The 23,561-nt window shown below is 36.5% G+C and overlaps 1 protein-coding gene across 2 annotated transcripts in view; it reads right to left on the reverse strand.

Moving 5' to 3' along the window:
• Nucleotides 1-23,561, reverse strand: part of B4 (imaginal disc development protein B4) — a 165,563-nt gene that overhangs the window by 75,553 nt on the left and 66,449 nt on the right. For both annotated transcript variants that reach the window (XM_073092033.1, XM_073092034.1), the window contains exon 2: nt 22,651-23,246. In XM_073092033.1, the coding sequence (XP_072948134.1) occupies nt 22,651-23,221 (571 nt within the window). In that variant the 5' untranslated portion in view covers nt 23,222-23,246. The remainder of the gene's footprint in view (nt 1-22,650; nt 23,247-23,561) is intronic.

Raw genomic sequence — 23,561 nt, forward strand, 5'->3', positions numbered from 1 at the left:
ATATTAATTTACAACCTAATAATAAACCTCTTTGTCCTCTTTCACGTTAAAAAATAGACAAACTTACAGGCAAACACACAGGCAATTTTTAACTCGAAAATTAGAATTCTGTCATAAAATAGAAAAATCCTGACTCTATTTGTAATCCAATTTCTCCCGTACTTCAATGAAAAGATAGACAAACTTACAGGCATACAATACACAGGCAAATTTTTACCTCGAAAATTAGAATTCCGTCGTAAAATAGAAAAATCAACCTCTTTGTCCTCTTTCACGTTAAAAAATAGACAAACTTACAGGCAAACACACAGGCAATTTTTAACTCGAAAATTAGAATTCTGTCATAAAATAGAAAAATCCTGACTCTATTTGTAATCCAATTTCTCCCGTACTTCAATGAAAAGATAGACAAACTTACAGGCATACAATACACAGGCAAATTTTTACCTCGAAAATTAGAATTCCGTCGTAAAATAGAAAAATCCTTGCGCAGGCACGCAGGTGGTGCGGGGAAGCCCGTATTATAAATATGGATGTGGCTAGTTATCGCTAAGCCTGCTCGACTGGGTTCTAAGATAACTAAATTTAGAAAATAGTTTCATAGTATCGAGTTTCCCGTGGGAAAAAGTTGACGAGCGGGGATTTATATTAAGAAAACTGGAAGTAGGCGACTATAGGAACTTCTTGTACTACTAGTAGTATTAAATAAGTACACCTGGCAAATCGTAGTACCTACCAAAGAACTCTACCACCTTCAATAGAGGAAGGTGGTAGAGTTCGTTGTGGTTCGACTCCGGAGGCACCACCGCCACATTTATTTCTGTTTAACTACAGCAGTGTTAAGTGATGCTGTTTGGTTTTCAAACATAAGTATGTGGTAAGGGAGAATATTTGAATATTGCACGTAATTTTGAAAAATAAGAGCTTGGGATTCGAAACTCGGACCCTCTTTCAGAGGCGGAATGGAAAAGTGTTCAAAATTTATAAGAAATCGATTTATCTCAGAATTTCAAAAAACTATTAAAAGTACCTATTCCAATTCTCACTAAATTGCATCACCTTTACGTCTAGATTCATCTAAATGAAGAGATCAGATTGAAAAACCTATTGAAATGCAGTTTAAGATTGTAATTAATTTATTTTTGGATTTGTACCAACGTTTTACATCTTGAAGAATCTTAAGAAAAATAAATTAGTGACCAATTTAAATGTTTAAAAGTATTTTTATATAGTTTTTGTTGTTTATCTGTTAGACAATTGATTGCGAATATAAATCTGTTACGATACAAAAATTAACGCGTTTTTATAAGAGAAGCCAACAGGGTTATGGAATTACATTTTTGAAGGTGGTAGAACCCTTTGTGGTTCGACTTCGGCGGCACCACCGCCACACCTATTTCTACCTAATAACAGCAGTGTTAGGCGCTGCTGTGTTCCGGTTTGAAGGGTGTGGTAAGGGAGACAGACTTTTCAGAGGCGTTCCAGCTTAGTCCTCAGGGGTAGCAGCGAATCTGTGGCCAACCTTAGGTAGGAATATCTAATCCTATCTGGGGTTGATTGCAGATGTCAATGGGCGGCATTAGCCACTTACCATCAGGTGGACTGCATGCTCGTCTGCTACTCCTATATTATAAAAAAAAAACATTATAAAAGTTTTAAAAAAAAAACAAACTTTTCAGGGTAACGTCCAAAAATCATAAAAACGGAAACCCTATACTTAGAATGTCTCTAGTGTGTCTGCCTCAGCGTCAGCCACAGCCGGTTTGCCCCGAAAGTACTGGACCAAATGAGTTGAAATTTGGTACTCATTATATATATTTCCGTGACCCAAAGAAAATAGTTATTAACGAAGGTATAACGTATAAGGATGTTAAAATATTATGCTCAAACAAAGTATTTTTTTTTACCTATATAGGAGTAGCAGACGAGCATGCAGTCCACCCGATGGTAAGTACATCTGTAATCAACCCTAGATAGGATTAAATATTCCTACCTGAAGTCGGCTACATGTGCGCCACTACCCCTAAGTATATCTCTCTTACCACATCCTTGAAATCAGAACACAGCAGCGTTTAGCACTGCTGTTATGGGGCAAAAATAGGTGTGGCGGTGGTTCCGCCGGAGTCGAACTATAAAGGGTTTTACCACCTTCAATTACACTCTGTATAATTCCCTGTAAAACTTAACTCCTACCTTTTCCCTCTAAAGTAACTTAACCCATCTTACTCAATCAAAACTTAAACTTGTCACGAATTATGAAATACGAAACATTATAAAGATCTTCTTGATTGTTAATATCCATCAATAGTGAAGTCGTAATTCTGTGGATAACGATGCCACAGCGTGGGCTTGTGAGTAGGATTGCAAGTTAGTGGAATTATCGATGTAAATATCGATATTGATATCGATATTTGTTATTAACGATATTCGCATCAATATTTTATATTATGGTTATTCGCATCGATATTTGAGTTTATCAATATTCATACCAATAAGTTCAACGTGATATCGATTTATAAGGTGGTAGTATTGATTACGATGGTTCCGTTCCTTTGGAAGCATATCATCATTAGTCATCATCATCATCATCATCATTATCATAATAGTCATCAAATAGCAATGCATCTATGATCAGCTTCACGTAGAGCCACTAGTCGAAATGGAGATAGTTAGAGATGTCCATGGGCGGCAGTTACATTGGTAACTGAACCGTTGAACCATGGTTATTGAACCATAAGGTGGACTGCATGCTCTTTAGAAAATATTAAAATTTCATAATTTTCACAAAATATTAAAATAGGTGTAGGTACGTTTTTCAACGCAACGGTTTAATATTCATATATATATTTACATATTCATATATATCCCTTTTTATAGGTACCTAACGATAAGGCAGACAGGTTACCTGGTGGATAGCAGTAAACGTTGCTTATGGAGATTTGCAACACCAGAGGAGTCGCTAACGCATCGCCGGCTTTGAAGGAGAGCTTTTTTGTTTTGAAGAGCCCCATGTCGTAACGCTCTGGGATTACCTCAGGAGGATGTTCATTCCACATTTTGCACATACTCGGCATAAATGCAAACCGAATCGTGGAGGATCAAAAATATCGATATTATCGATTTTTCGATATATAGTTGCATCCCTACTTATTCGCCACAATTTCATGGTTACGTTACAACCATAGAGCACGAATCCAATAAACTCTAGTGTTCACATCATAACGGTTTGCAAATAATTATAAATGCAATAATCGTGCAGTCTAAAATAATACAATTTTGTCCTCGTGGTAAGGTCATTCTATCTCTACGCTATAATGCGCAATGAAAATCAATTTTAACAAATAATTAAGTTATATTTTAATTTTTCTTAAAATTAAATAAATTAAAAAAAATATATTTAATAAATCTTTGGGAAACATACTATATTTAATACATACAATAACTTTCATAGACAAATAAAATAGCAGAGTTTCCACTAATATGTAATAAATATATCTATTATTATTAGATGTAAGAATTAAAAAATAAATTAATGAATAAACATTTTTTAAAAGAGGTAATTTTACTGTGTACGTAGTAGGTAAGTAAAGTAATTTATCATATTATGTATATAGATATTATTTATCTATAATGATATAACTACAACAAACTGTCATTTATCAGTCTTAAATTTATGTGATGGTAAATTGAGGGTTAAATTTACCCATGTTGCTATGTTGATTGTTAAATAATATGAATGCAACTTACATAATTTATATTATTAGACAAACTGTTAAGATATTTTTAATATAAATATTCTTCACATTATATATCATACGCATAAGCATTTTAATTTAGAAAATGAGCTATTATTTCAAATTCAGTTACGCCTTAAATTTCTTCACTTTTCTGATCATCATAATAATAATTATGTAACCGAATTATTTCTTACAGGTCCACTTAAACACGAACTCTATTCCATTCGTGCTCCATGGTACAAACCCATAGGCTTTCAAAACATGGCCCTTCGAATGACCTATGGGACCTATTAGTCTATCGATCAGTCTTGAAAATAATCTAGCGATTGGTCGGGTCGACGTCGTTTTCCAACAATTTACTCGATTAGAAGACGACTAATCGAATTGGTAATCACTGGGTTTTAGAACTAATGTAGGTATTGTTTAAGAAAAACTTAGGCCCTGTAGTCTTTAGATATATAGAATTAAGCACCTTTTAAATTGAAATAAATACCGTTTGGAAAATGTAATCGAAAACACTATAGAGCCTTTTCTTCATGACTTAACTGTTATTCTTATTTATTTTTGTACTTATTTAAAAATTGACAATAGAAGTAGGTCATCTTAAGATTAAAAGCCCTTTGTTAAGATTAAATAATTTTAATATTGATTAAATAAGGGACTTCAAAAGAAAATGGGAAAGGAACCTAGGAAAAGTACAAACTTTCGTTCCTACCTAAGAATCAAGAATTTAAAAAAGCCGTGTCTGTAATAATAAAGACACTTAAAAGTTCTACTTCATTACCCAAATTAATTAAAATAATGTTATATGATACATCGCGTGCGTAACGCGACTTTATAACATGCTAAAATATGTGTTACATCAGCGCACGCAACTTCGCCGCACACTAAAATACAATAATCTATTCTCCAAAACGCAACAAAATAAGTACCTATAGCTTCAAAAGCTTAGAATAAAACTATCGTAACCATATTAGGAAGGTAGTATCAAATGGTTGGTCAATATCATACATCGTGACACTTCAGTACGTAAAATGGAAAGTGGTGATAATTGTAAAGAGATCATCCGGTCTGCATTAGTGTGTTCGTATACACATGTTAAGTGTATGTTAGTGTGTGCTTAAGCGTGTGAACGCTGGCTCTAATCGATAACCGCATATAGCAATTCAGTTCTTATTATAGGAAACACATTAAGCTTTTTCTGTTGTAACTTTTTTTAATATTTATTACGGTATAGACGCTTAATGAACGGACATTTGTATAATTTTAATTTTGGAAGAAATGGCAGAATAAGACTGCATTACCTTTGACACCTGGTCTTGATTTATTAAAAAGATAAAATAAAATAAGCGCGCGAAAGCAAAATATTTATTTTACTTTTTTCTTTTTTGTATCACGCCTTTTAAGTGCTGTCAAAGACAACTATTTTTTAACTAAGATATAAAAATGTTATATTATATCTTTATTATTTTTGTTAAATTGTATAATCCACAAACTCCGGTCGAGCGTAATATTAAATACCTATTATAGTTTTACAACGTTTAAAAATGTTTCAACAAAGAATGCGCATTACATTACAAACAAAACGTAACAAAGCGTTCGGAAATCCATCAATTTACGACGACCTTGTCAGCTTTCGATTTTCAAACGTTGAAAAGAAAACTCGACGCGCCAAAAAAGTCTTACTTTTTAAAAATGGCGGCTAATTACGCGGTTGCGTTACGAAACTGGAGACAATGGTCGTCTATGTTGTCTATGGGACACGCGCACTACCGTGATTACAAAACTCATAACAATGGTCGACAGTAATTTGTGACTTATAAGTAGGTAATATTCTCAGGCGACATGGTTAAATGTGGTGCCAAGCGTGCATTGTATTCGCGGGAGAATAATTTTGAATAAATTGACAGGTCATATGACAGTGACATACTGTCATAACTTTTTTTTTATATTTAAGTGGTAAAATAAACAAAATAGCGGATAGTTTAACACGTTACTATAATTTTATTTGTAGAAACATATTTTATTACTTTTAAATTGTTTGACATATCTGTTGAAGTATATCCGTATTTCAAATGTATTAAAAAATAAATAACATTACTCAATTGATTCAAAATTTATATGGCAATCGCATTCGAAGTCAAATTTAGAATTACAATATTCTAAATTAAAAATAATTAAAAAATAGCTCGAGAATATATAAGAATCCTGTGGATAACACGAATACTAAAAAAATTACAGGGGTAAAACCCAGCGTTAGTGAAATCATACAATATTACGATACGATTTAACGCAACCGTAATGTCGTCACGGGTAGTTAATCTTACGTCATTAGCTGATGAATATGGCCAACAAACACTTTTACAAACACGTCATACTCAATTCAATAGTGCTGTCGCCTTATGAGAAGTTTTTTTTTATATTATTGGAGTAACGTGGTAGACTGAGGTCACGATCACGATGATCAGCTGTGAGCGAACGACCAATGTATGATAGTAGGAGTAGGTATAGTCCGCAAACTGCTACTCCGCTCTGAAGTTGTTGCGCCCAGGTGCAGTCGATGCGCCAATGCGGTCGAACACAACTACAAGCTTATACTCCGTTGCAACGTAGGAGTACATCGCAGCAAATACCCGCGGGCAAGATTGGACTAGCTGTTTGGCGCGGACTCTACCTAAGTGGCTCCTGCCGCCAACGGACATCTACACTAATATTATAAAGAGGAAAACTTTGTTTGTTTGGTTGTAATGAATAGGCTCAAAAACTACTGGAACGATTTTAAAAATTCTTTCACCATTCGAAAGCTACATTATCTACGAGTAACATATTTCATATTTTATATGAAATATATTTGATAAATAGATTTTGAGGCGGTACAAAGTTTGCCGGGTTAGCTAGTATAATATAATCAACCACAGATCAGAGATAAGGGCCCTACCTGAGGTAGGCTACAAATACGCTGTTACCCCTGAGAACTAAGCTGGAATACCTCGGAGAAATATGTCTCCCTTGCCACATCCTTAATATACTTAAACTTGAAATAAATAGGCCGGTACCTGAAGTTGAACCACGAACGGTCTACTTTCTTCAAATTTCAACTTCACACTACTTATTGTTTAACTTCAACTGTAACTGTGTAGAGAATATTCTATCTATCTATCTGCCGTATTATATTTATCAGTTCTGATCGTGTAAGCATTAATATGTGATACTCTTTCAATATAACATTACGGTAGGAGTTACGACCAGCAACCGTCACGGGCAGTTACACGTTACACGTGCCTACACTGGCAGACATTTGTTTACAAACACGTAACATGATTGAAAATAACCGCCCTTGTCACGATTTCTAGTAGTTTCTACTTATACTTAAATAGATAAATTGATGTGCCTTAGGGATGGCGATCTGTGGTCGATTAATCGGAGAATTGATCTTTTGGACCAAATAAACCGATTATTTTAATCGATCTCCGGTAATGGATCGATTCAGTGAATCGACCTTTCAGCCCAGAAAATTCAAATTCGACTTTTTAGTAGTTGATTGAGCATTAACAATCGTAGTTGTAAACATTATTGCTGACAGATACGTATTTTAGTGGTTGTTTTGTACCAACGACCTTTTTTGGGCTGTCTAGCAGGCTTCACCTCTGAAGAGGTCTGAGATCGATTTTTGGAGAATTGATTCTTTGATCCTCGATTTTTTGTGAATTGATTTATCACACTTCGATTCGAATCGATTCAAGAAACGATCTTTTTCGGATAGAATCCATCGCCATCCCTAGTCTGTCTGCGATTTCCAAAAACTCCGATTTACGCACGAAGACAAATCAAAACTTAATTGGCTTCAACCCTTTTTTGTGTACCCTACAACTATTCTAAGTTCTTTTACCGATTGGGAAAACCCTAGCACAAACTCTACCATGCTGCTCTACTTCAATAAGTTGCCTTGATTTTAATTTTTTTTTTCTTCCTTACCTATAGTGCTTAAAATTGCAAGAACCCCGACCAGAACCCAGTAGCTTAAATATACCGGTGTTTACGGCTGAGGTGAAGTTGTGAAGGTATTAGAACCCTTTGTGGTTCGACTCCGGTGGCACCGCCAAACCTATTACCGCTTAATACAACAGTGTTAAGCGCTGCTGTGTTCTGGTTTGAAGAGTGTGGTAAGGGGGACATACTTTTTCGAGGCGTTACAGGCATTCAGGGGTAGCGGCACATCTTTGACTGGCCTCAGGTAGAAGTATCCAATCCTATCTGGGGTTGATTACAGATATCAATAGGCCACTGCGGTAAGTGACTATGGCAACTAGATATCATCAGGTAGACGGCATGTTAATGCTACTTCCGTATTAAAAAAAAAGGTATAGTGCCGAAATTAGAACGAGTTTTAACAGACTTAGATAAACTAGAATTTGAAAGAAAAAGTAATTCTATAATAGTACATGTAGCTGTAGAAAGGATATACTACAAATGGGCTCGTACCTTGAGTGATGACAGACAGAAGGCCAGTGAAACCATAACGGAAGGCCGTCACGGACGTTTAGACACGTGTCGGCTTGCAGACAGACGTGTTTGTTTACATACGGACGACGTGATACACAATGTTTTATATAAGTAACGCTCTAGAGGAGTATAGAGCTTTCATGACAATGCTTCCACCTTAACTGCTCACTGCCGCAGCAATAGATGATGCAGTGGTCTCGAACCTACAGATTTTTCGGTATTTCTACCTATATTGTCCCTGTCCTACCGAAATACCGAAATGCATTAATTTTTCTACGATTTCGGAGAATGGAAATTATCCCGAATTTTGTATCGATTTTGATACAAAGACGAATTTTAAGAAATTGTGATTAATAATCTGTGAACTATAGGTATGTCAAGGAAAAAAAAGGTCGCCAAATTTGAATATTGTATTTTTTTCTCACATACCGATTTTGGGTACGAATATATCGATTTTAATGGGCAACCACCGATTTCGTATTATGATGAACGAGATCACTGAATAAGTGGTTGCTCTTAAATTTAAGGAGTTCCATCATCGTGAAGATACAATGTAGAAGTAGACTTTTTTTTTACAATGTAGAAGTAGTAATAAGCATACAGTTCATCTGATGGTAACTACTGCCGCCCATGGACATCTGTAATCAACCCTAGATAAGATTAGGTTTCTACCTGAGTAGGCCACAGATGCGGTGCTACACTTGGAGATTTCGTTAGAACGGATGTCTTTCTTGCAACAAGCTTCAAACCAAGACATATCAGTGCTTAACACTTTTGTTATAAGGCAGAAAAAGGTGTGTCGACGGTCCCTCCGGAATCGGGCTAAAAAGGGTTCTATCACTTCAAAGGTTTCATTATTATGAAGTATACACAGTCCTACTTCTACGGGATTTTACACGTGATTTTGTAATTCTATACAACAAATCTGACTTTCTAAAATAGAAAAAACATTTTTCATTGCCGTTGGTCTAATTATATGACTTTTGACAAGTTTTTCTTGTTAACCTGTTCAACAAAATCAACTTCTGTCCTAGTTGACTTATATGGTGACGTCACAAGCTCCTCTAATACAAAAATCTTCAATCAGTCTTCTGTTTAATAAGCAATCCCTAATGGGTTTGTGTACCTTTATGTCAGAACTTCTATTGTTTTTAGTCTGTTTTTTGTTCCCTCTCCTACTATATATATGACTTTTGACCGTTTATGTCGTCGTTCTGTATCAAAAAAAAATAACTTCTAACCTGTGACTCGAATTGTGACGTCATAATCCACTTTGAATTAAAAATCTTTAATCAGTCTTTTGTCTTAGCTAGCAATCTTTACAAAATAAATTTCAGCAGTAATTAGTGGTTTCCTATCCTTTCGTAATATGTAAATAGGATATCTTTAGAAAATATTTATTTAGTTAGTTTTCATTATTATAAACAACACAGTACAATATATGAAAGTATAAAACACAAGTAGTGGTCTGTCCAGTAAGCTGATACGACACCGTTAGCAACGCGACACCGCGCGTCCAGCGACGACATGCATCGTGCGACACACGAGACGGTGTACGACACTGCCGGGTTTGTGTACCTTTATGTCAGACCTTCTATTGTTTTACTCTGTTTCTACTTCTGCAGGATTTGACCGCATGATTACTACGTTCAACTTTATACCGCGTTTGGACTGGAGTAGAGGAAAAAAAATATTGTCTATGGTTCGCACACTTAGGGTTTGCCATAATCAACAAATCTCTACAAACGTTTAGCGTGATCAAACTTATACAAGTACTTGTAAAACTTAACAAACCAAGCCAAATGCTGTACCCACACGCTTGAATTTATGACGATTTGGCAAGGCTTCTGACGCGACATTTTAATTTTACGCTTCCCTTCTGAGAATTCAAAGCAAAATATTCTTTAATTCAAAAAGTAGCTTCACTTTTTGAGTATTTTAGAAGTAAGAAATAAACCCTTTTTCTGTTGCTCTAAGACTTGAAATGGAGGTTGAAACGTTTAGTTAACATACAAAATGTTTAGTTTGTTTTGTCGTAATATCGGAAACATGGTATTTGGGCATCTCCGTTTGTATCAGTAATATGCGTGAATCCTATCTAACGTGTTTTACTAAACAATGGAATAATAATATACAGAAACATTTTGCAATAATAATTTATCCGTTCTAGTTTTAATTTTTAACACAGTTATTCTTATATACTTTACTAAATAAAAGGGTAACTCTCAAAAACATTATGGAAGAAAGCGGACCACTTGAATCTTTGAGAAGCATAAGCCTTGTTGTTGTAGACATCTTACGATACTTGGCATTCAAGTATAATTCTGTAGTTTTCTTAAAATAAAGTGTTTTCTTCTCCTTTCTATGTTATATATTGTACTTTATATAATAACTAGCTGACTCGGCAAACTTTGTACCGCCTCAAAATCTATTTATCAAATATATGTCATATAAAATATAGCCTATGTTACTCGTGGATAATGTAGCTTTCGAATAGTGAGAGAATTTTTAAAATCGGTCCAGTAGTTTTTGAGCCTATTCATTACAATCAAACAAGCAAACAAAGGTTTTCCTCTTTATAATATTAAGTATATATAGTATATATAGATAATTAAATTTACTCTTAATAATAATACTTAACATTAATTTAAGATCTTATGAGGTACTTATATAAAATCCATTTTTTATTTGAAATCAAACTGGCAACTTTAATATTATAATCTGTGATGTTGTATTTTTCCCTAACCGTCTTCCAAATTCAAATTCCAGTTTTTATTGCAACGGACGATGCACCATCCCTCCGCCACGAAACGTGAGCGCATCCTATCATATTAATATATTTGCGGTCACTAAACTTTTAATAAAACCGTACAGCCTACCAAATAAAGTTGACTTCACTTTACAGCTGACAAATTGGGAGTAAATTCAATTTGGCAGGATAATATTTGTGACAACATTATTGCAGCTGCCAATGAAAGTATTCCTCATATTTCTTTATAATTAAAGGCGATTTTCTCATAAACTTTTGTTAGCAACGTGTAAATGTAACGTGGTACATTGAACGCGTGTTTTCGATCGTCATTCGATAAGTTGGGAATGTCATTGTTCCACCGACGAAAGGGAATGGGATAGTCGCTACAAAACATACTTCTCACGCCGTGTTACTCGTAAGTAACGCTTCTAAGGAAGACGGTAAATTAACATGCTTGAAACGACTCGAGGAAAAATAGTAATAGGAATAGTAAAAGTGAACAAGTCTCTTTTTTTTACTGAAGTTGTGAATATGTCGCTTAAACCGCGCCGAAAATAGCAAATGAAAGGCGCCATTTTGTGTGTGTATGTGTTTTTTTTTTAATTTGAATATGGCCGTCATAGATAAGTATAGATATCTCACCGCCTTGTAATTGAAGCCATTACACCAATTCAGCCATTTAATGGCTGTCATGGTGTAATTTACGCGAAATAATGCCGACAGTGCGCAGTTAAAATACGAAATGGAAGAAAAAGTGTGGAGAAATATCGTTTCATTCGTATATGACCACATTTTTTTAATATTTTTCAATCACGAAAATAGATGAAAGTGACAATTTCAGTTGTCAAAACAGGTTACATCTTCTTGTTTGGAGTGAGTAATCTTTACTAATCTATGGTGGCCGTTAATAAACTCTTAATTTTCTTAATTCGTACTAAAGTCTCTTAAATTGCAATCTAATTTATCTTATTTTAGTCGGGAAAAATCTAGGAGAAGAGTACTAGCGACTTATGCGTTCATCAAAACACACTATAAGATCTGGTTGATTGGTTGCATCCTAATCTGCATTACAATGTATCTGAGTGACGTTAGTAGTCGAATTAGAAATCTAGTCCATGATTTAATTTTAAATGTTCTGTTAACAACGTTAAATGACATCGAGTTTAATATTAACACAATTTTTGCCTAATTATTTTCCTACCTCTAAAACTATGCTGAATCAGCTAGGCTGTGTCTTTGTTTTAAGGGTATGACAAGAGAGACACTTATCCAAAGCATTTTATCATAGACCTCAGTTATAAGACATCCATGGCCGATCTCACGTAGGATTCCAATCCTGTCTATAAGTTGGTTTATGGTTGCAGGTGTCCATACGTGGTATTGGCTACTTGCCATCACATAGATAGATAGATATATTGACGGCAAATATATTGACTTTCAAAAAGTGTTCTGTAAAGAATGTACTTTGAATAAAATATTTTTGACTTTTGAACTTTTGCAGACAGCATGCTTGTATTTCCTAAAAAAAAGTAAGTAAGTTAAAAAATTACACGCCAATAAAAAAATATACCATACTCAATAAAATATATATCCATACTCCCAACTCCGCGGTACTCATGAATAGTTCCTATACATCTTACGTTACCAAGTTCTTCATGGAACTGTATTACATTGGAACATTAGCCCTACATTACAATATGGAACAGCCATTTTTCTTAGTAGAATGGAATACTCATAAATAAGTATCCTTAAGTTTACGACTGTTGGAATTTTCTAAACGTCGTCTTCACTTTGACGTTATTTTTATTATAGCTAGGCAAGCAAACCATATAGAGTTCTCACGTATAGAATCTTCACATACCATCACATTATAGGCCATCATCTGAATCTAGATCTGCTTACAATTAAAGCAAGTTTTTCAATACAATCAGCTATTAAAATTAACGATCTCCATACATATCCAGCAAGTCGTAACTCCTTACCTGTGGAAGTCATAACATCACCAATCATTATGAAGTTATGTCACGTATTCGCATATCTATTGATGACTCCATAACGGTCAGGTGTGTTAGGTCAGCTGAATCATTGATCTTAGGGTCATCTTTTGTCTAGGGTTATGACTTGTTTGTCATTTAAACTCGAGATTCCGTCTGTTACCGTAATGACAGTATTATTTTATAATCGTTAGAAGTGCCCCAACCAGTTTGAGTCAAAAGATGATAATTTTGGAAAGGTTGGAATGGTGGAAATACCAGCAATAACCAACCCGTACCAGATACTTAAGTAGCCAATAAGGCCTCAACATGACAGCCATGCATTCCAACCTAACCTAACCTTATCTTAACTTACAAGTTTTTAAAAAAGAGATATTTATTTTAACTAATTCATCGAATTCATCATCTACAAGAACATACCTAGAGTCAAGTAGCCCTACATAATATATAATATAGTATCCTCATTAGCACTCAGCAGTCACAGCCAATATTGGCCACACATCCTACACAACCTAATCTAACCTTATCCTAACTTACAAGTTGTTAAAAACAGACAATTTTAACTATTTTATCGAATTCATCACTTACAAGACCATGCCTAGAGTCAAGCAGCCCTACATAATATATAATATAGTATCCTCATTAGCACTCAGCAGTCACAGCCAATATTGGCCTACACATCCTACACAACCTAACCTAACCTTATCTTAACTTACAAGTTGTTAAAAACAGACAATTTTAACTATTTTATCGAATCCTTCACTTACAAGACCATACCTAGAGTCAAGCAGCCCTACACAATATATAATATAGTATCCTCATTAGCACTCAGCAGTCACAGCCAACATTGGCCTACACATCATCGCACGACGCGGATTGCATGCCAATGGCTCAATCACTGAATCAGATAACATACATTGTTGTTCTACGCAACTCTATTTAAACGCTGATGTACACATGGAATATTTCAATTGCACTTTGCAACACACATAGTTCTGTTTACAAAAAACTTTTTTTTAATAACAATAAGATTGAAGTAAACGAACTTACAGTTCATATGATGGTAAGTGGCTACTGCCGCCCACGGATGTCTGTAATCAACCCCAGATAGGATTAGAAGCCTACCTGAGATTGGCTACAGATACGCCGCTACAGGCCAAAGATTCGCCTCTACCCCGGAGGACTAAGCTGGAATGCCTGGAAAAAGTATGTCTCACTTACCACACCCTTCAAACCAGAACACAGCAGCGTTTAACACTGCTGTTATGAGCAGAAATAGGTGTGGCGGTGGTGCCGCCAGAGTCGAACCACAAAGATTTCTACCACCTTCATATATAATCGTCTTTTATATGCTTGAGGTAGCGAAGGAACATGCAGTCCACCTGCTGATCACTGCCGCCCATGGACACCTTTACAGGTGTATACCAACTCGATATTGAACAGGGTTCTACCTGATGCCGATCTCTGATGGGTTGCCACTCGCAACTAAGATCGCAACTCGCAACTATTATGTAATTTAGCCGGCATCCACACTTCCACGGAAAAACAAGGAGTGTTTCAAACTAGAAATTGGTGTGGTGCCACTTAATTTCAATCAGAATATGGGTTTTTTGGGTGTTGGTTTTCCCCATAACCGCTACACTTAACAAGATCTCTGTCTGTCTTATCCCTCTAAAATAAACTAATAACAATGTAGAAAGGAGCTTTGTCAGATTTCTCAAAATAGGTCATCTATTCTTCGTGCATATTTTTTGTTATCTTGCCCAATATAACTATTAGTTACGATGGTACGACGGTAACGACCGGGAATTCCCATATTGCAGGAAGATGTCTCGGGGCGTTGCTCTTGTGGTTTCAAAGCAAACTCGGATTGGATGGACAGATAAACTTGCGATCGTAGATAACAAAGGCATAGAAAGATTTTTATACTTACAGTATTGATGTTGTAAAAGAAGTTAGGATATTTTTTTGTGAATCTGCGATTTAATATTTGGCAACTTGTTTTGCGACCGTTATTTATAAACAATCTATCCCATTTTGTTGTACCAAAGATCGAATTTGACAATGTTAAGAAGAAATTAATAAAAATTAAAATTAATACATAATAAAAACGTATAAATTAAATAGTAAAAGTAGGTACCTACAGTAAAAGTACCGTGTACATACTCGCAATATAGTACACGCTAATTCCAGAAACCGTTCAATCGATTTTTTTTTTTTTTTTTTTTTTAACCGACTTATCCGATTACTTACTTACAAACACCCTTATGTGCGGCTAGTTTCACAGGGGGTCCCATTTCGGTCCCTGTAGTTCCGGGACCAGAATAGGGCTACGGTATCTCCTGCCTGTCGTAAGAGGCGACTAAAAGGGGCTTCCGGGGTTGCGGGTCGTAAGAGTGGGAGCTCGAACCGCCCGAACAGCGACCCCGGGAAGGACGGCGGTATGTGTGGTCGCATACCGTTGTGCACACCAGACGGTGTGGCGAGCGTCACGCTCACCTGGGAGGAGCCCGATGGGGCAACGCGCTAAGAGGACTCCGGTTGCGTTCCTCTGGAGATCCCGGAGTCCTCTACGCAGCGCAGAGGACGGCCACCGGGGGGGTTTTAGTGCGGTAAGAATCCCACATAACCCCGTGCCGCTCCCACGGCACAGGGTACCTTTTGAAGGTTTCCCCCTCGTAACAAAAAAAAAAAAAAAAAAAAAAAAAAAAAAAAAAAAAAAAAAAAAAAAAAAAGGGGGTCCCATTTCAAGGAAATTTGAAAATTTTCGCCAGTTTTCCCGGAAAATGGAAAAACCTTTTAAAGTTAAACTCGAGTATTTCTTAACCAATTTCAATTTTCTTTTGTTCATATGAAAGGGTGTTAGTAAACAGCGTATTCAATATGAGCACCGACTTCAGAGCCTACTAAAGCAATATTTATTTTAATTATTTTTTACTTTGTAGTGACATAGAAGTCGGTCTTATTAGTATGTTATTTTGAATTTGTATATTTTTGTTTGGTAGACATCTAAAAATGTATTTTTTGAGACATAGATTAGCCTTACTAACTTGAAATAAATAGTTTACTAATTATTTTACACTTTCTGAATGAATAATATATAGGTAACTTGTTTAAATACGAGTATTAAATTTCATTTAATACTAGCTGAGCCGGCCCTTATCACTTAGGGGTATGAAAAATAAATAGTAGCAGTAGACCTATTGAATATGTATATAAAATTTATGAAAATTGGTAAAGCCGTTTCGGAGGAGTACGGTAACTAACATTGTGACACGAGAATTTTATATATAAGATATCGACATTCATAGCACATGTCCAACAAAAGTAGGTAATGTGGAATAAATATTTAAAGAAAACGACCACCTCATCAGCTTTATACACTTCTAGCAATAATTTTCTATATCAAAATAAAACAAAATTTAGAATTGCACAAAATTAGCATACGCGGGCCGTTCACATAAAATGCATTGATAACATCTTAACGAGCAGTCGTAACGACACTATTCGTCAGCCAGTACTTCCAAAGGCCACGTATAAGGCCAAGTAAGGCCTAGCTATAATAGGCCCTCCCACGCAGGCCCCAAGGCCTCGGAACGCTAGTAGCAGTTAACCATTATGCGAAGTTAATGACAATTGTATAGTTGGATTTTTATACGAATCATTGACGTAGAAGGAATAATAAGTTAGAAGGTGGTGACCCTTTGTGGTTCGACTCCGGCACACCTATTTCTACCTAATAACAGCAGTGTTAGGCGCTGCTACCACCCTTACGCTAAGTAAAAAAAAGTACGTTTATACGCATTGTATAGGAAAATACTTTTTGTCTGTCACGGCATACATTTAACACGAATAGACGTATTACTAATCAACCCTTATACGCCCAAAAATCAACAAAAACACAACTCAATAATGAACCCGACACTTACAAGGAATTCGACTTAAAATCTAGCAAACTAAACCTAGTACTTACAGCACTCCTAACTTAGAGGATTTTTCCTCAAGGGATCAATGTCCCATTAAGTAACGCCATATACGGCCGCCAGAGGTCGTTGGGTGACCCTACAGACTAGATATATCTACTTTGCGTACTGGTCGAGTATCGGTATTCGATTTACTTCTTTATGGCTCTATGGAGCGGTATGAGGTTTTATGAGCGAATAAATTTACGTATAAATAGGGTTTGACTAGACAGTTGAGAATGTTTTTCTTTTCTGTCTGTCATTTTTGAAGTTAAAACTTCTTTCTCTTTAGGTTGTGCACTTTTTATGATGGGTATAAAATGTTAAACTCGCGTCAGAACACGTGACCTGATCGAAAATTCGTAAGACGGCAAAGCAATCTGCAAAAGTCAATGTCATCCGATGTCAGCATAGAAAAAATATGTCAATGGGTGTCAGTTTCATTTTTTATTTATTTTATTTTATTATTCAGGTTAGGTTTCGAAAGTTTTCACTTCTGCTGTCATTCCCAGAGTGCAATCCGTAGACTTTTTTAATCGTAATTATATTAGATATGTTACACGTCAAAAGTTGGGTGTGGTTCTTCTGTGAACTTGTAATTTAAATCTTAAGAACCCTGAGAACTATGTAAGTCACTGTCATTAGATTCTCTACTTTCCTGCACCCTTCAAACACACTGCCTGCACCCCATAGACAGTAGTTTTATAATTTCATAATAAAAAAACTTAAATTAAAAATACCGACTACTGATAAATCATTTGATTACCTTTAAACATCTGAATAGATTTTCTTGAATCATATCTACAAACATTCCTAATGTAGACATGTTTCAAAGAAAAAAAAACGAAATCAAAATCGGTTCGTCTGTTTCTGAGCTACGATGCTACAAACATACAGACAGACACGAGTAAAACATATCCTTTTTGATTCGAGATTTAAAAATCCATATATACGGTCGAATTGAGAAAGCTCATTTTTTGAAGTCGGTTAAAATATGGCTTTGGCACAGCAGTCGAACTACAAAGAAAAGGCAGTAAGGGTTATAGAACCACTGACTTACCAGGCTGCAAGGATCAACGTCCCGTGACGTAACACACGGTCGGTAGAGGTCGTTGAGTGACCCCCGTCTAGCTAGACTTGATAATATAAAACATAAACCTTACGAGCGATTCTCGTGTATAATATATAGTAGATACAATATTTCATTTATACATAATATTTCGTTGCGGGGGTACTAAAAAGTATTAAATTGTAATATGGGTTACAGCAGCGTTTCTTAGCCTTTTTCAGTCCGCGGACCCTTAGGAAATCAAGCACAGTTTTCACGGACCCCTTAATAAAATAAACAGCGAAAAAATCGCAATCCCAAATATCATTTTTTTACAGGAGAGCCCAAACAAAGTTTGAAAAACCTATTTATGTATTTTTTTTTATACATTAATAATAGTGTTATACATCATTGGATGCATCTTTTTTAATTTTTTAAAGTACCGTGTACTTAGATCACATTTTTCTAATGAAACTGGTTTGCTGATTTTTCGTCTTGCGGCCCTTTTGCATTTAATGAGCGATTTATGTATGGTCCAGAGATGACACCGCGGACCCCCATACATATACTGGCGGACCCCCAGGGGTCCGCGGACCACAGGTTGGGAAACGCGGAGTTACAGGGTAAAATAGGGATTTTATCTATCCCTCAGAAACTGTACGTATTTTCGGGATAAAAGGCACCCTTCCTTTTCTGAACTGTGTGTAAATAATTTCATGACAGGAAAAAACTATCCAGGAGTCCAGGACTTTCTGATACTCTATAAAAATTAGGATGTGTCCGAGGAAAACAGAACCGTTGGTTACTCTAAGACAGGAGTTATTGTCAGTAATTTGTAATTTGTGAGCCACGCAAAACTCGTTATTAGAACAGAAGTTATGGCCGACTTAGTAATATTAATTAAAATTTGATTAACAAAGTACCTACTCTATATTTACAATCTTAGTGCACGAGATTTTTTCTTCACCAAATAAAATCGTGCTAACCTTAGTAATTATAGGCGATAATAGTTTAATTATGATTCAGGGGCAATTTGATAAATCGATTACACAAATGATTAGGTTACATACAAAGCTTTACGCGCGGTCATGTTCACGGTTTTCCGATGTTTACGCAAGAACCCTATTTTTTTGTGGGTAAACATTATTGTAAGTCACTCCCTGTAATGACGTTTACGTATTAAGAAGTTTTTACGAAAAAGCACTACGTAAATTAATATTTTTGACATAAAAAGTCTATGTATGTCTCTGTAAACGCGGATACGTATTAAAAAGACTTTTAGTAAGAAGATCCTTACGTTAAAACCCCATCTAAATTTGATAATTCTTTTATCACCAGTACAGATAGACAGACACAGAAATAGCGACAAACAGACATACATACAAACGGATGTGTTTTCGTATCATACAAAAATAGTATAGCATAGAAAATAACTAATTATTTTGAATTTAGTAGACATTTGCAATTTATTTATTCATAGAAACTTATTATATAACCAAATATTACCCTAGGGCGATTTAATCGGTTAAAATCAATACATTTAATAATGAGAGATTTAAATTACAAGTTGTTTAAACGGAAGTTTTGTTAAGCTTTATTGAGCTTTTGGCCCTGATGTGCTGAATAACTATTAACTTGATTAGTTGAACTCCCATACATGTCTCAAATAAATTGGATTATTAGTTCTATGAAACGGGTCTGCCGACATCTAAATTACGCCAAATCATATCTACAAACATCTCTTTGGCAAAAGTTGAATTTTTTTCGTGGATAGTTTTGAATTTTTGACGTGAAACTTCACAGCGATTCGATTTTAAACGTCAAAAAAAAATCAGTTTACTTTACCCCTAACTTCTTGTATGTAAGTAACGGATAACGTAAAGTGTTCTTTTTATATAAGAGAACGAACGCAAAAGAACTGATAAGATGAACGAGTAGGCAATCTACTCCATCCTAAATGGTTACTGCTGCCCATGGACATATGACACCTTTCTTTTTTTTTACGAGGGGGAAACCTTCAAAAGGTACCCTATACCGTGGGAGCGACACGAGGTTATGTTATATTCTTACCGCACTAAAACCCCCCCGGTGGCCGTCCCCGGCGCTGCGTAGAATACTCCGGGATCTCCAAAGGAACGCAACCGGAGTCCTCTTAGCGCGTTGCCCCGTCGGGCTCCGCCCAGGTGAGCTTGCCGCTCGCCACACCGTCTGGTGTGTACGACGCTATGCGACCAAACATACCGCCGTCCTTCCCGGGATCGCTTATTGGACGGCTACAGCTCCCACTTTTGCCACCCGCAACCCCGGAAGCCCCCTTTTAGTCGCCTCTTACGACAGGCAGGAGATACCGTAGTCCTATTCTACTCCCGGAACTACAGGGACGGGACATATGTGGCCTGTGGCCTACTCCATAGGGGTAGAACAACTTCCATCTGAAGCAGATTACAGATATGTTGCCATTCCTGAGTCGATCCTAAGATGGCCGCCGATGGTGAGTCAGCATCTTTCCACTAAAACGCACTATACCACCATGGTCGAACCATACTGGCTCCACTTCTTTCAACGCCGAATGGAACTGTCTCAATTTTATGTAGACCTACAGGGACGAGATGACCTACAGGGTATACATTGTCAATTACAATATTTCGCTTTAAACTACCATCAGATATGAACACAAGAAAATAAAAGCATTTAAGTAAATTTAAGCTTCCAATTTTAAATATTCTTACGTTTGACGCAAACTCTGTTTTGCCGACATTGAACCATAACTGCGCAATTTCAAATGAAATTAACTTCAAATTGAGCACGGTGGTACTACGAGGACAAATCGATTCATAAATATTTATATTATTTACCGCGTTATGCAATTTTTCTTAAATTACGCGATTGTCAGTAACTTTGAATACCATTACGGTCATTAGCTGACGTAATATTTGCGAATGCCATCCGTCGTTGCATACTATTGTACTGTCATGTGAGGTAGCCTTTATGTCTAAATATGGTAGATGTTCGTGGTTTTACTCTGGAGACACCACCGCCATATGTAGGCACGTATTTCCGCGTCTTAACAACAGTGTAAAGCGCTGCTGTGGTTTGGTTTCAAGTGTGGCAAGTACCCTTAGTATGAGTTTTTATGTATTATGTTCTATGTTCATACATAGAACATGTTCAACCAACCCCACTTAGAACATGAGTTCTATCGGAACCCGATGACAGATGAGCTGCCACTCCCGAGTAATAAGAAGGTCCTTTTATTAGTGACTCTTCAAAAAAAGGTGCATAAAGAGCTCTCCTTCAAAGCCGGCGATGCATTGGCCACTGCTGGTGTTGCAAATGTCGACAGGTGACGTTGACTACTTTCCATCAGGTAACAGATTTGCTTTATCGTTAGGCTCAACTATGAAAAAGATACGTTGTACATACCTGATCCTATGTGAATCAGGTATGTACAAAATTAAATCAAACGAACCAATTCCGACGCTCCATAGGTACTGTTACGAAATGTCCCAGCTTCCAAGATCTCTGATCTTAAATCTCAATTCCGGACAAACAGGTTAGGCGCAAACTAACAACGGTGCCGAATGCAAGCAAACTTGCTATAAGAACTCAAGGTTTCTAGAAGTGCTAGAATTTAATCTCTAAAAACAACTTAGGTTAACTGTCTGCGTGTTGGATTTTGAGAAGACGGAACCAAAATCAGAGGAATTATAAACGAAAAAAATAAAATGAGCAAAGAAAAAAAAACCAAACATTTTTTTTAAATAATGGTGTCTGTAAAAGTTTCATAAAATACCTGGCAATGGCAAATAAAGAATTCTAGGAAGCACCTAGACCAAATATGAAAAGATTTGTAAAATTTAAAAGCAAAGTTTTATTTATTATAACTCATTTACCTACTAAAACGAATCGATTAGTACGTGTACATGAATCTTACCAATCTAAATACGAGGTAGACACGCCGTTTCATTACTAGGTATATTTTTATCATAAGAGAAGTAAATAGCTGCCAAAATGAAGCGAAAAAATTTTTTCGATCGTAAAGCACTCTCTGATGCTTTTCGCATCATGAGTCGTGCAATATGCCAAAGTTTGGATAGAAAATCTTTAAAGACAAAAGTATTGTAACCTAGATGTCTAGATGCAAGCGAAGACGCAGGCTCAGCTAGTTCTGCACAAGCAACAATCTCTCGAGATATTTTAATAACTGAGGCCAAAACACTAGGTAATCTGAGTTCGGTTAACTGCCTACCAGATCTGTTTTCCGAAATACACAAATAATTTGCTGCGAACCGGTTACAAAGTTTTAGTTATTTGAGAACCCATTTCAATGTTACTAGTTCTTTATCAATGATATTCAAATATACAATACATGTAATGTATGAGTCTAACTTGCTTTTAGGCTCGCACAGGACCTATACTTACTTAATCTTGTATACTCTAAAATACGGATTTTCCCTGAAAACATACCAAAGATATCCCAAAAATATCAGCGAACTTCGTTACCTATGGTTTATGTACGACCTATGGCGTATAATATATATTTTTCATTTGGTGAGCACAGTTTTATCCAGTTCATCGATGATGTGATTATGACGACATTATTAGAGGAACGAGGAATATCTTGATTATTCTACAATAATATTAAAACACTCACCATCATAAGAGTCCGGGATGTACAGCGGTTTGCCAACCAGCTTCCCCTTCTTCCCCGACAGAGGAACTGCCTCCACTCGCCTGTGCGCCTCCAGCACGCGGTACAAAAGCACTGACCTATCCTCGCCTTCGAACTTCACTACACGCGGCAGAGAAAACTTATCCACAAACTCTTTTAATGTCATCACATCACTACTTTCGTCTTCAGATTCCACTGAACCGTTTCTTCGTCCGAGAAGGAAGTTGTCGGACCATTCTGGGGCGTTCGGTCTTCGCTCCAAGAAGTCCGGTCTTCTCTCGCTGCTCCGGGGCTTGTATCTCGGGGGCCTGTCCCTTCGGACTAACGCTTCGTTCGCTTCCGCGAGCCATCTCGTCACCAGCCGTTCCCTCTCGACGTCGAGGTACCGGGGCTTCGAAGCGTCGCAGGCGAAGCGGGCGGCGTCGAAGCAGTACTGCGGGGGCGGGGGGCGGATTCGAGGGGGGAAGAAGCGCGGTGGGACGTACGGCGGGTGGGGGGCGTAGGCTGGCGGTGTCCTCGGTCCCGAGCCCTCGACTGACGCCGTTCGGAACATCGCTTCAGGCCATGGATGATCCCGCCTGGAACAATAAAAGGGAATTTGAATACGCACATCTTGACAAAAGAAATAAAACAAGAATTAATTTAAATTGATTTGTGAAGTTGGTCATCAAAATACAATAGACTTTAATTTAACAATACAATAATGGAACAGATGGTGGAAACGAAATGACCTAATCAAAGAGTATCAAATTCTTCAAATGCTACCAGAACCAACACATCTCTATTTCACCTAATTTTGTTTATTATGACGATACTTAGGAACTAGTCACTATATATGATAATAACTTTAAGCGTGTGTTTCAATTACTTTGTCTATTATTCGTTCTACCAGA

This window comes from Epargyreus clarus, unplaced genomic scaffold (genome assembly GCF_041222505.1).
Source record: "Epargyreus clarus isolate Ecla_fem2 unplaced genomic scaffold, WU_Ecla_fem_2.2 ptg000035l, whole genome shotgun sequence".
Taxonomy (NCBI): Eukaryota; Metazoa; Arthropoda; class Insecta; order Lepidoptera; family Hesperiidae; genus Epargyreus; species Epargyreus clarus.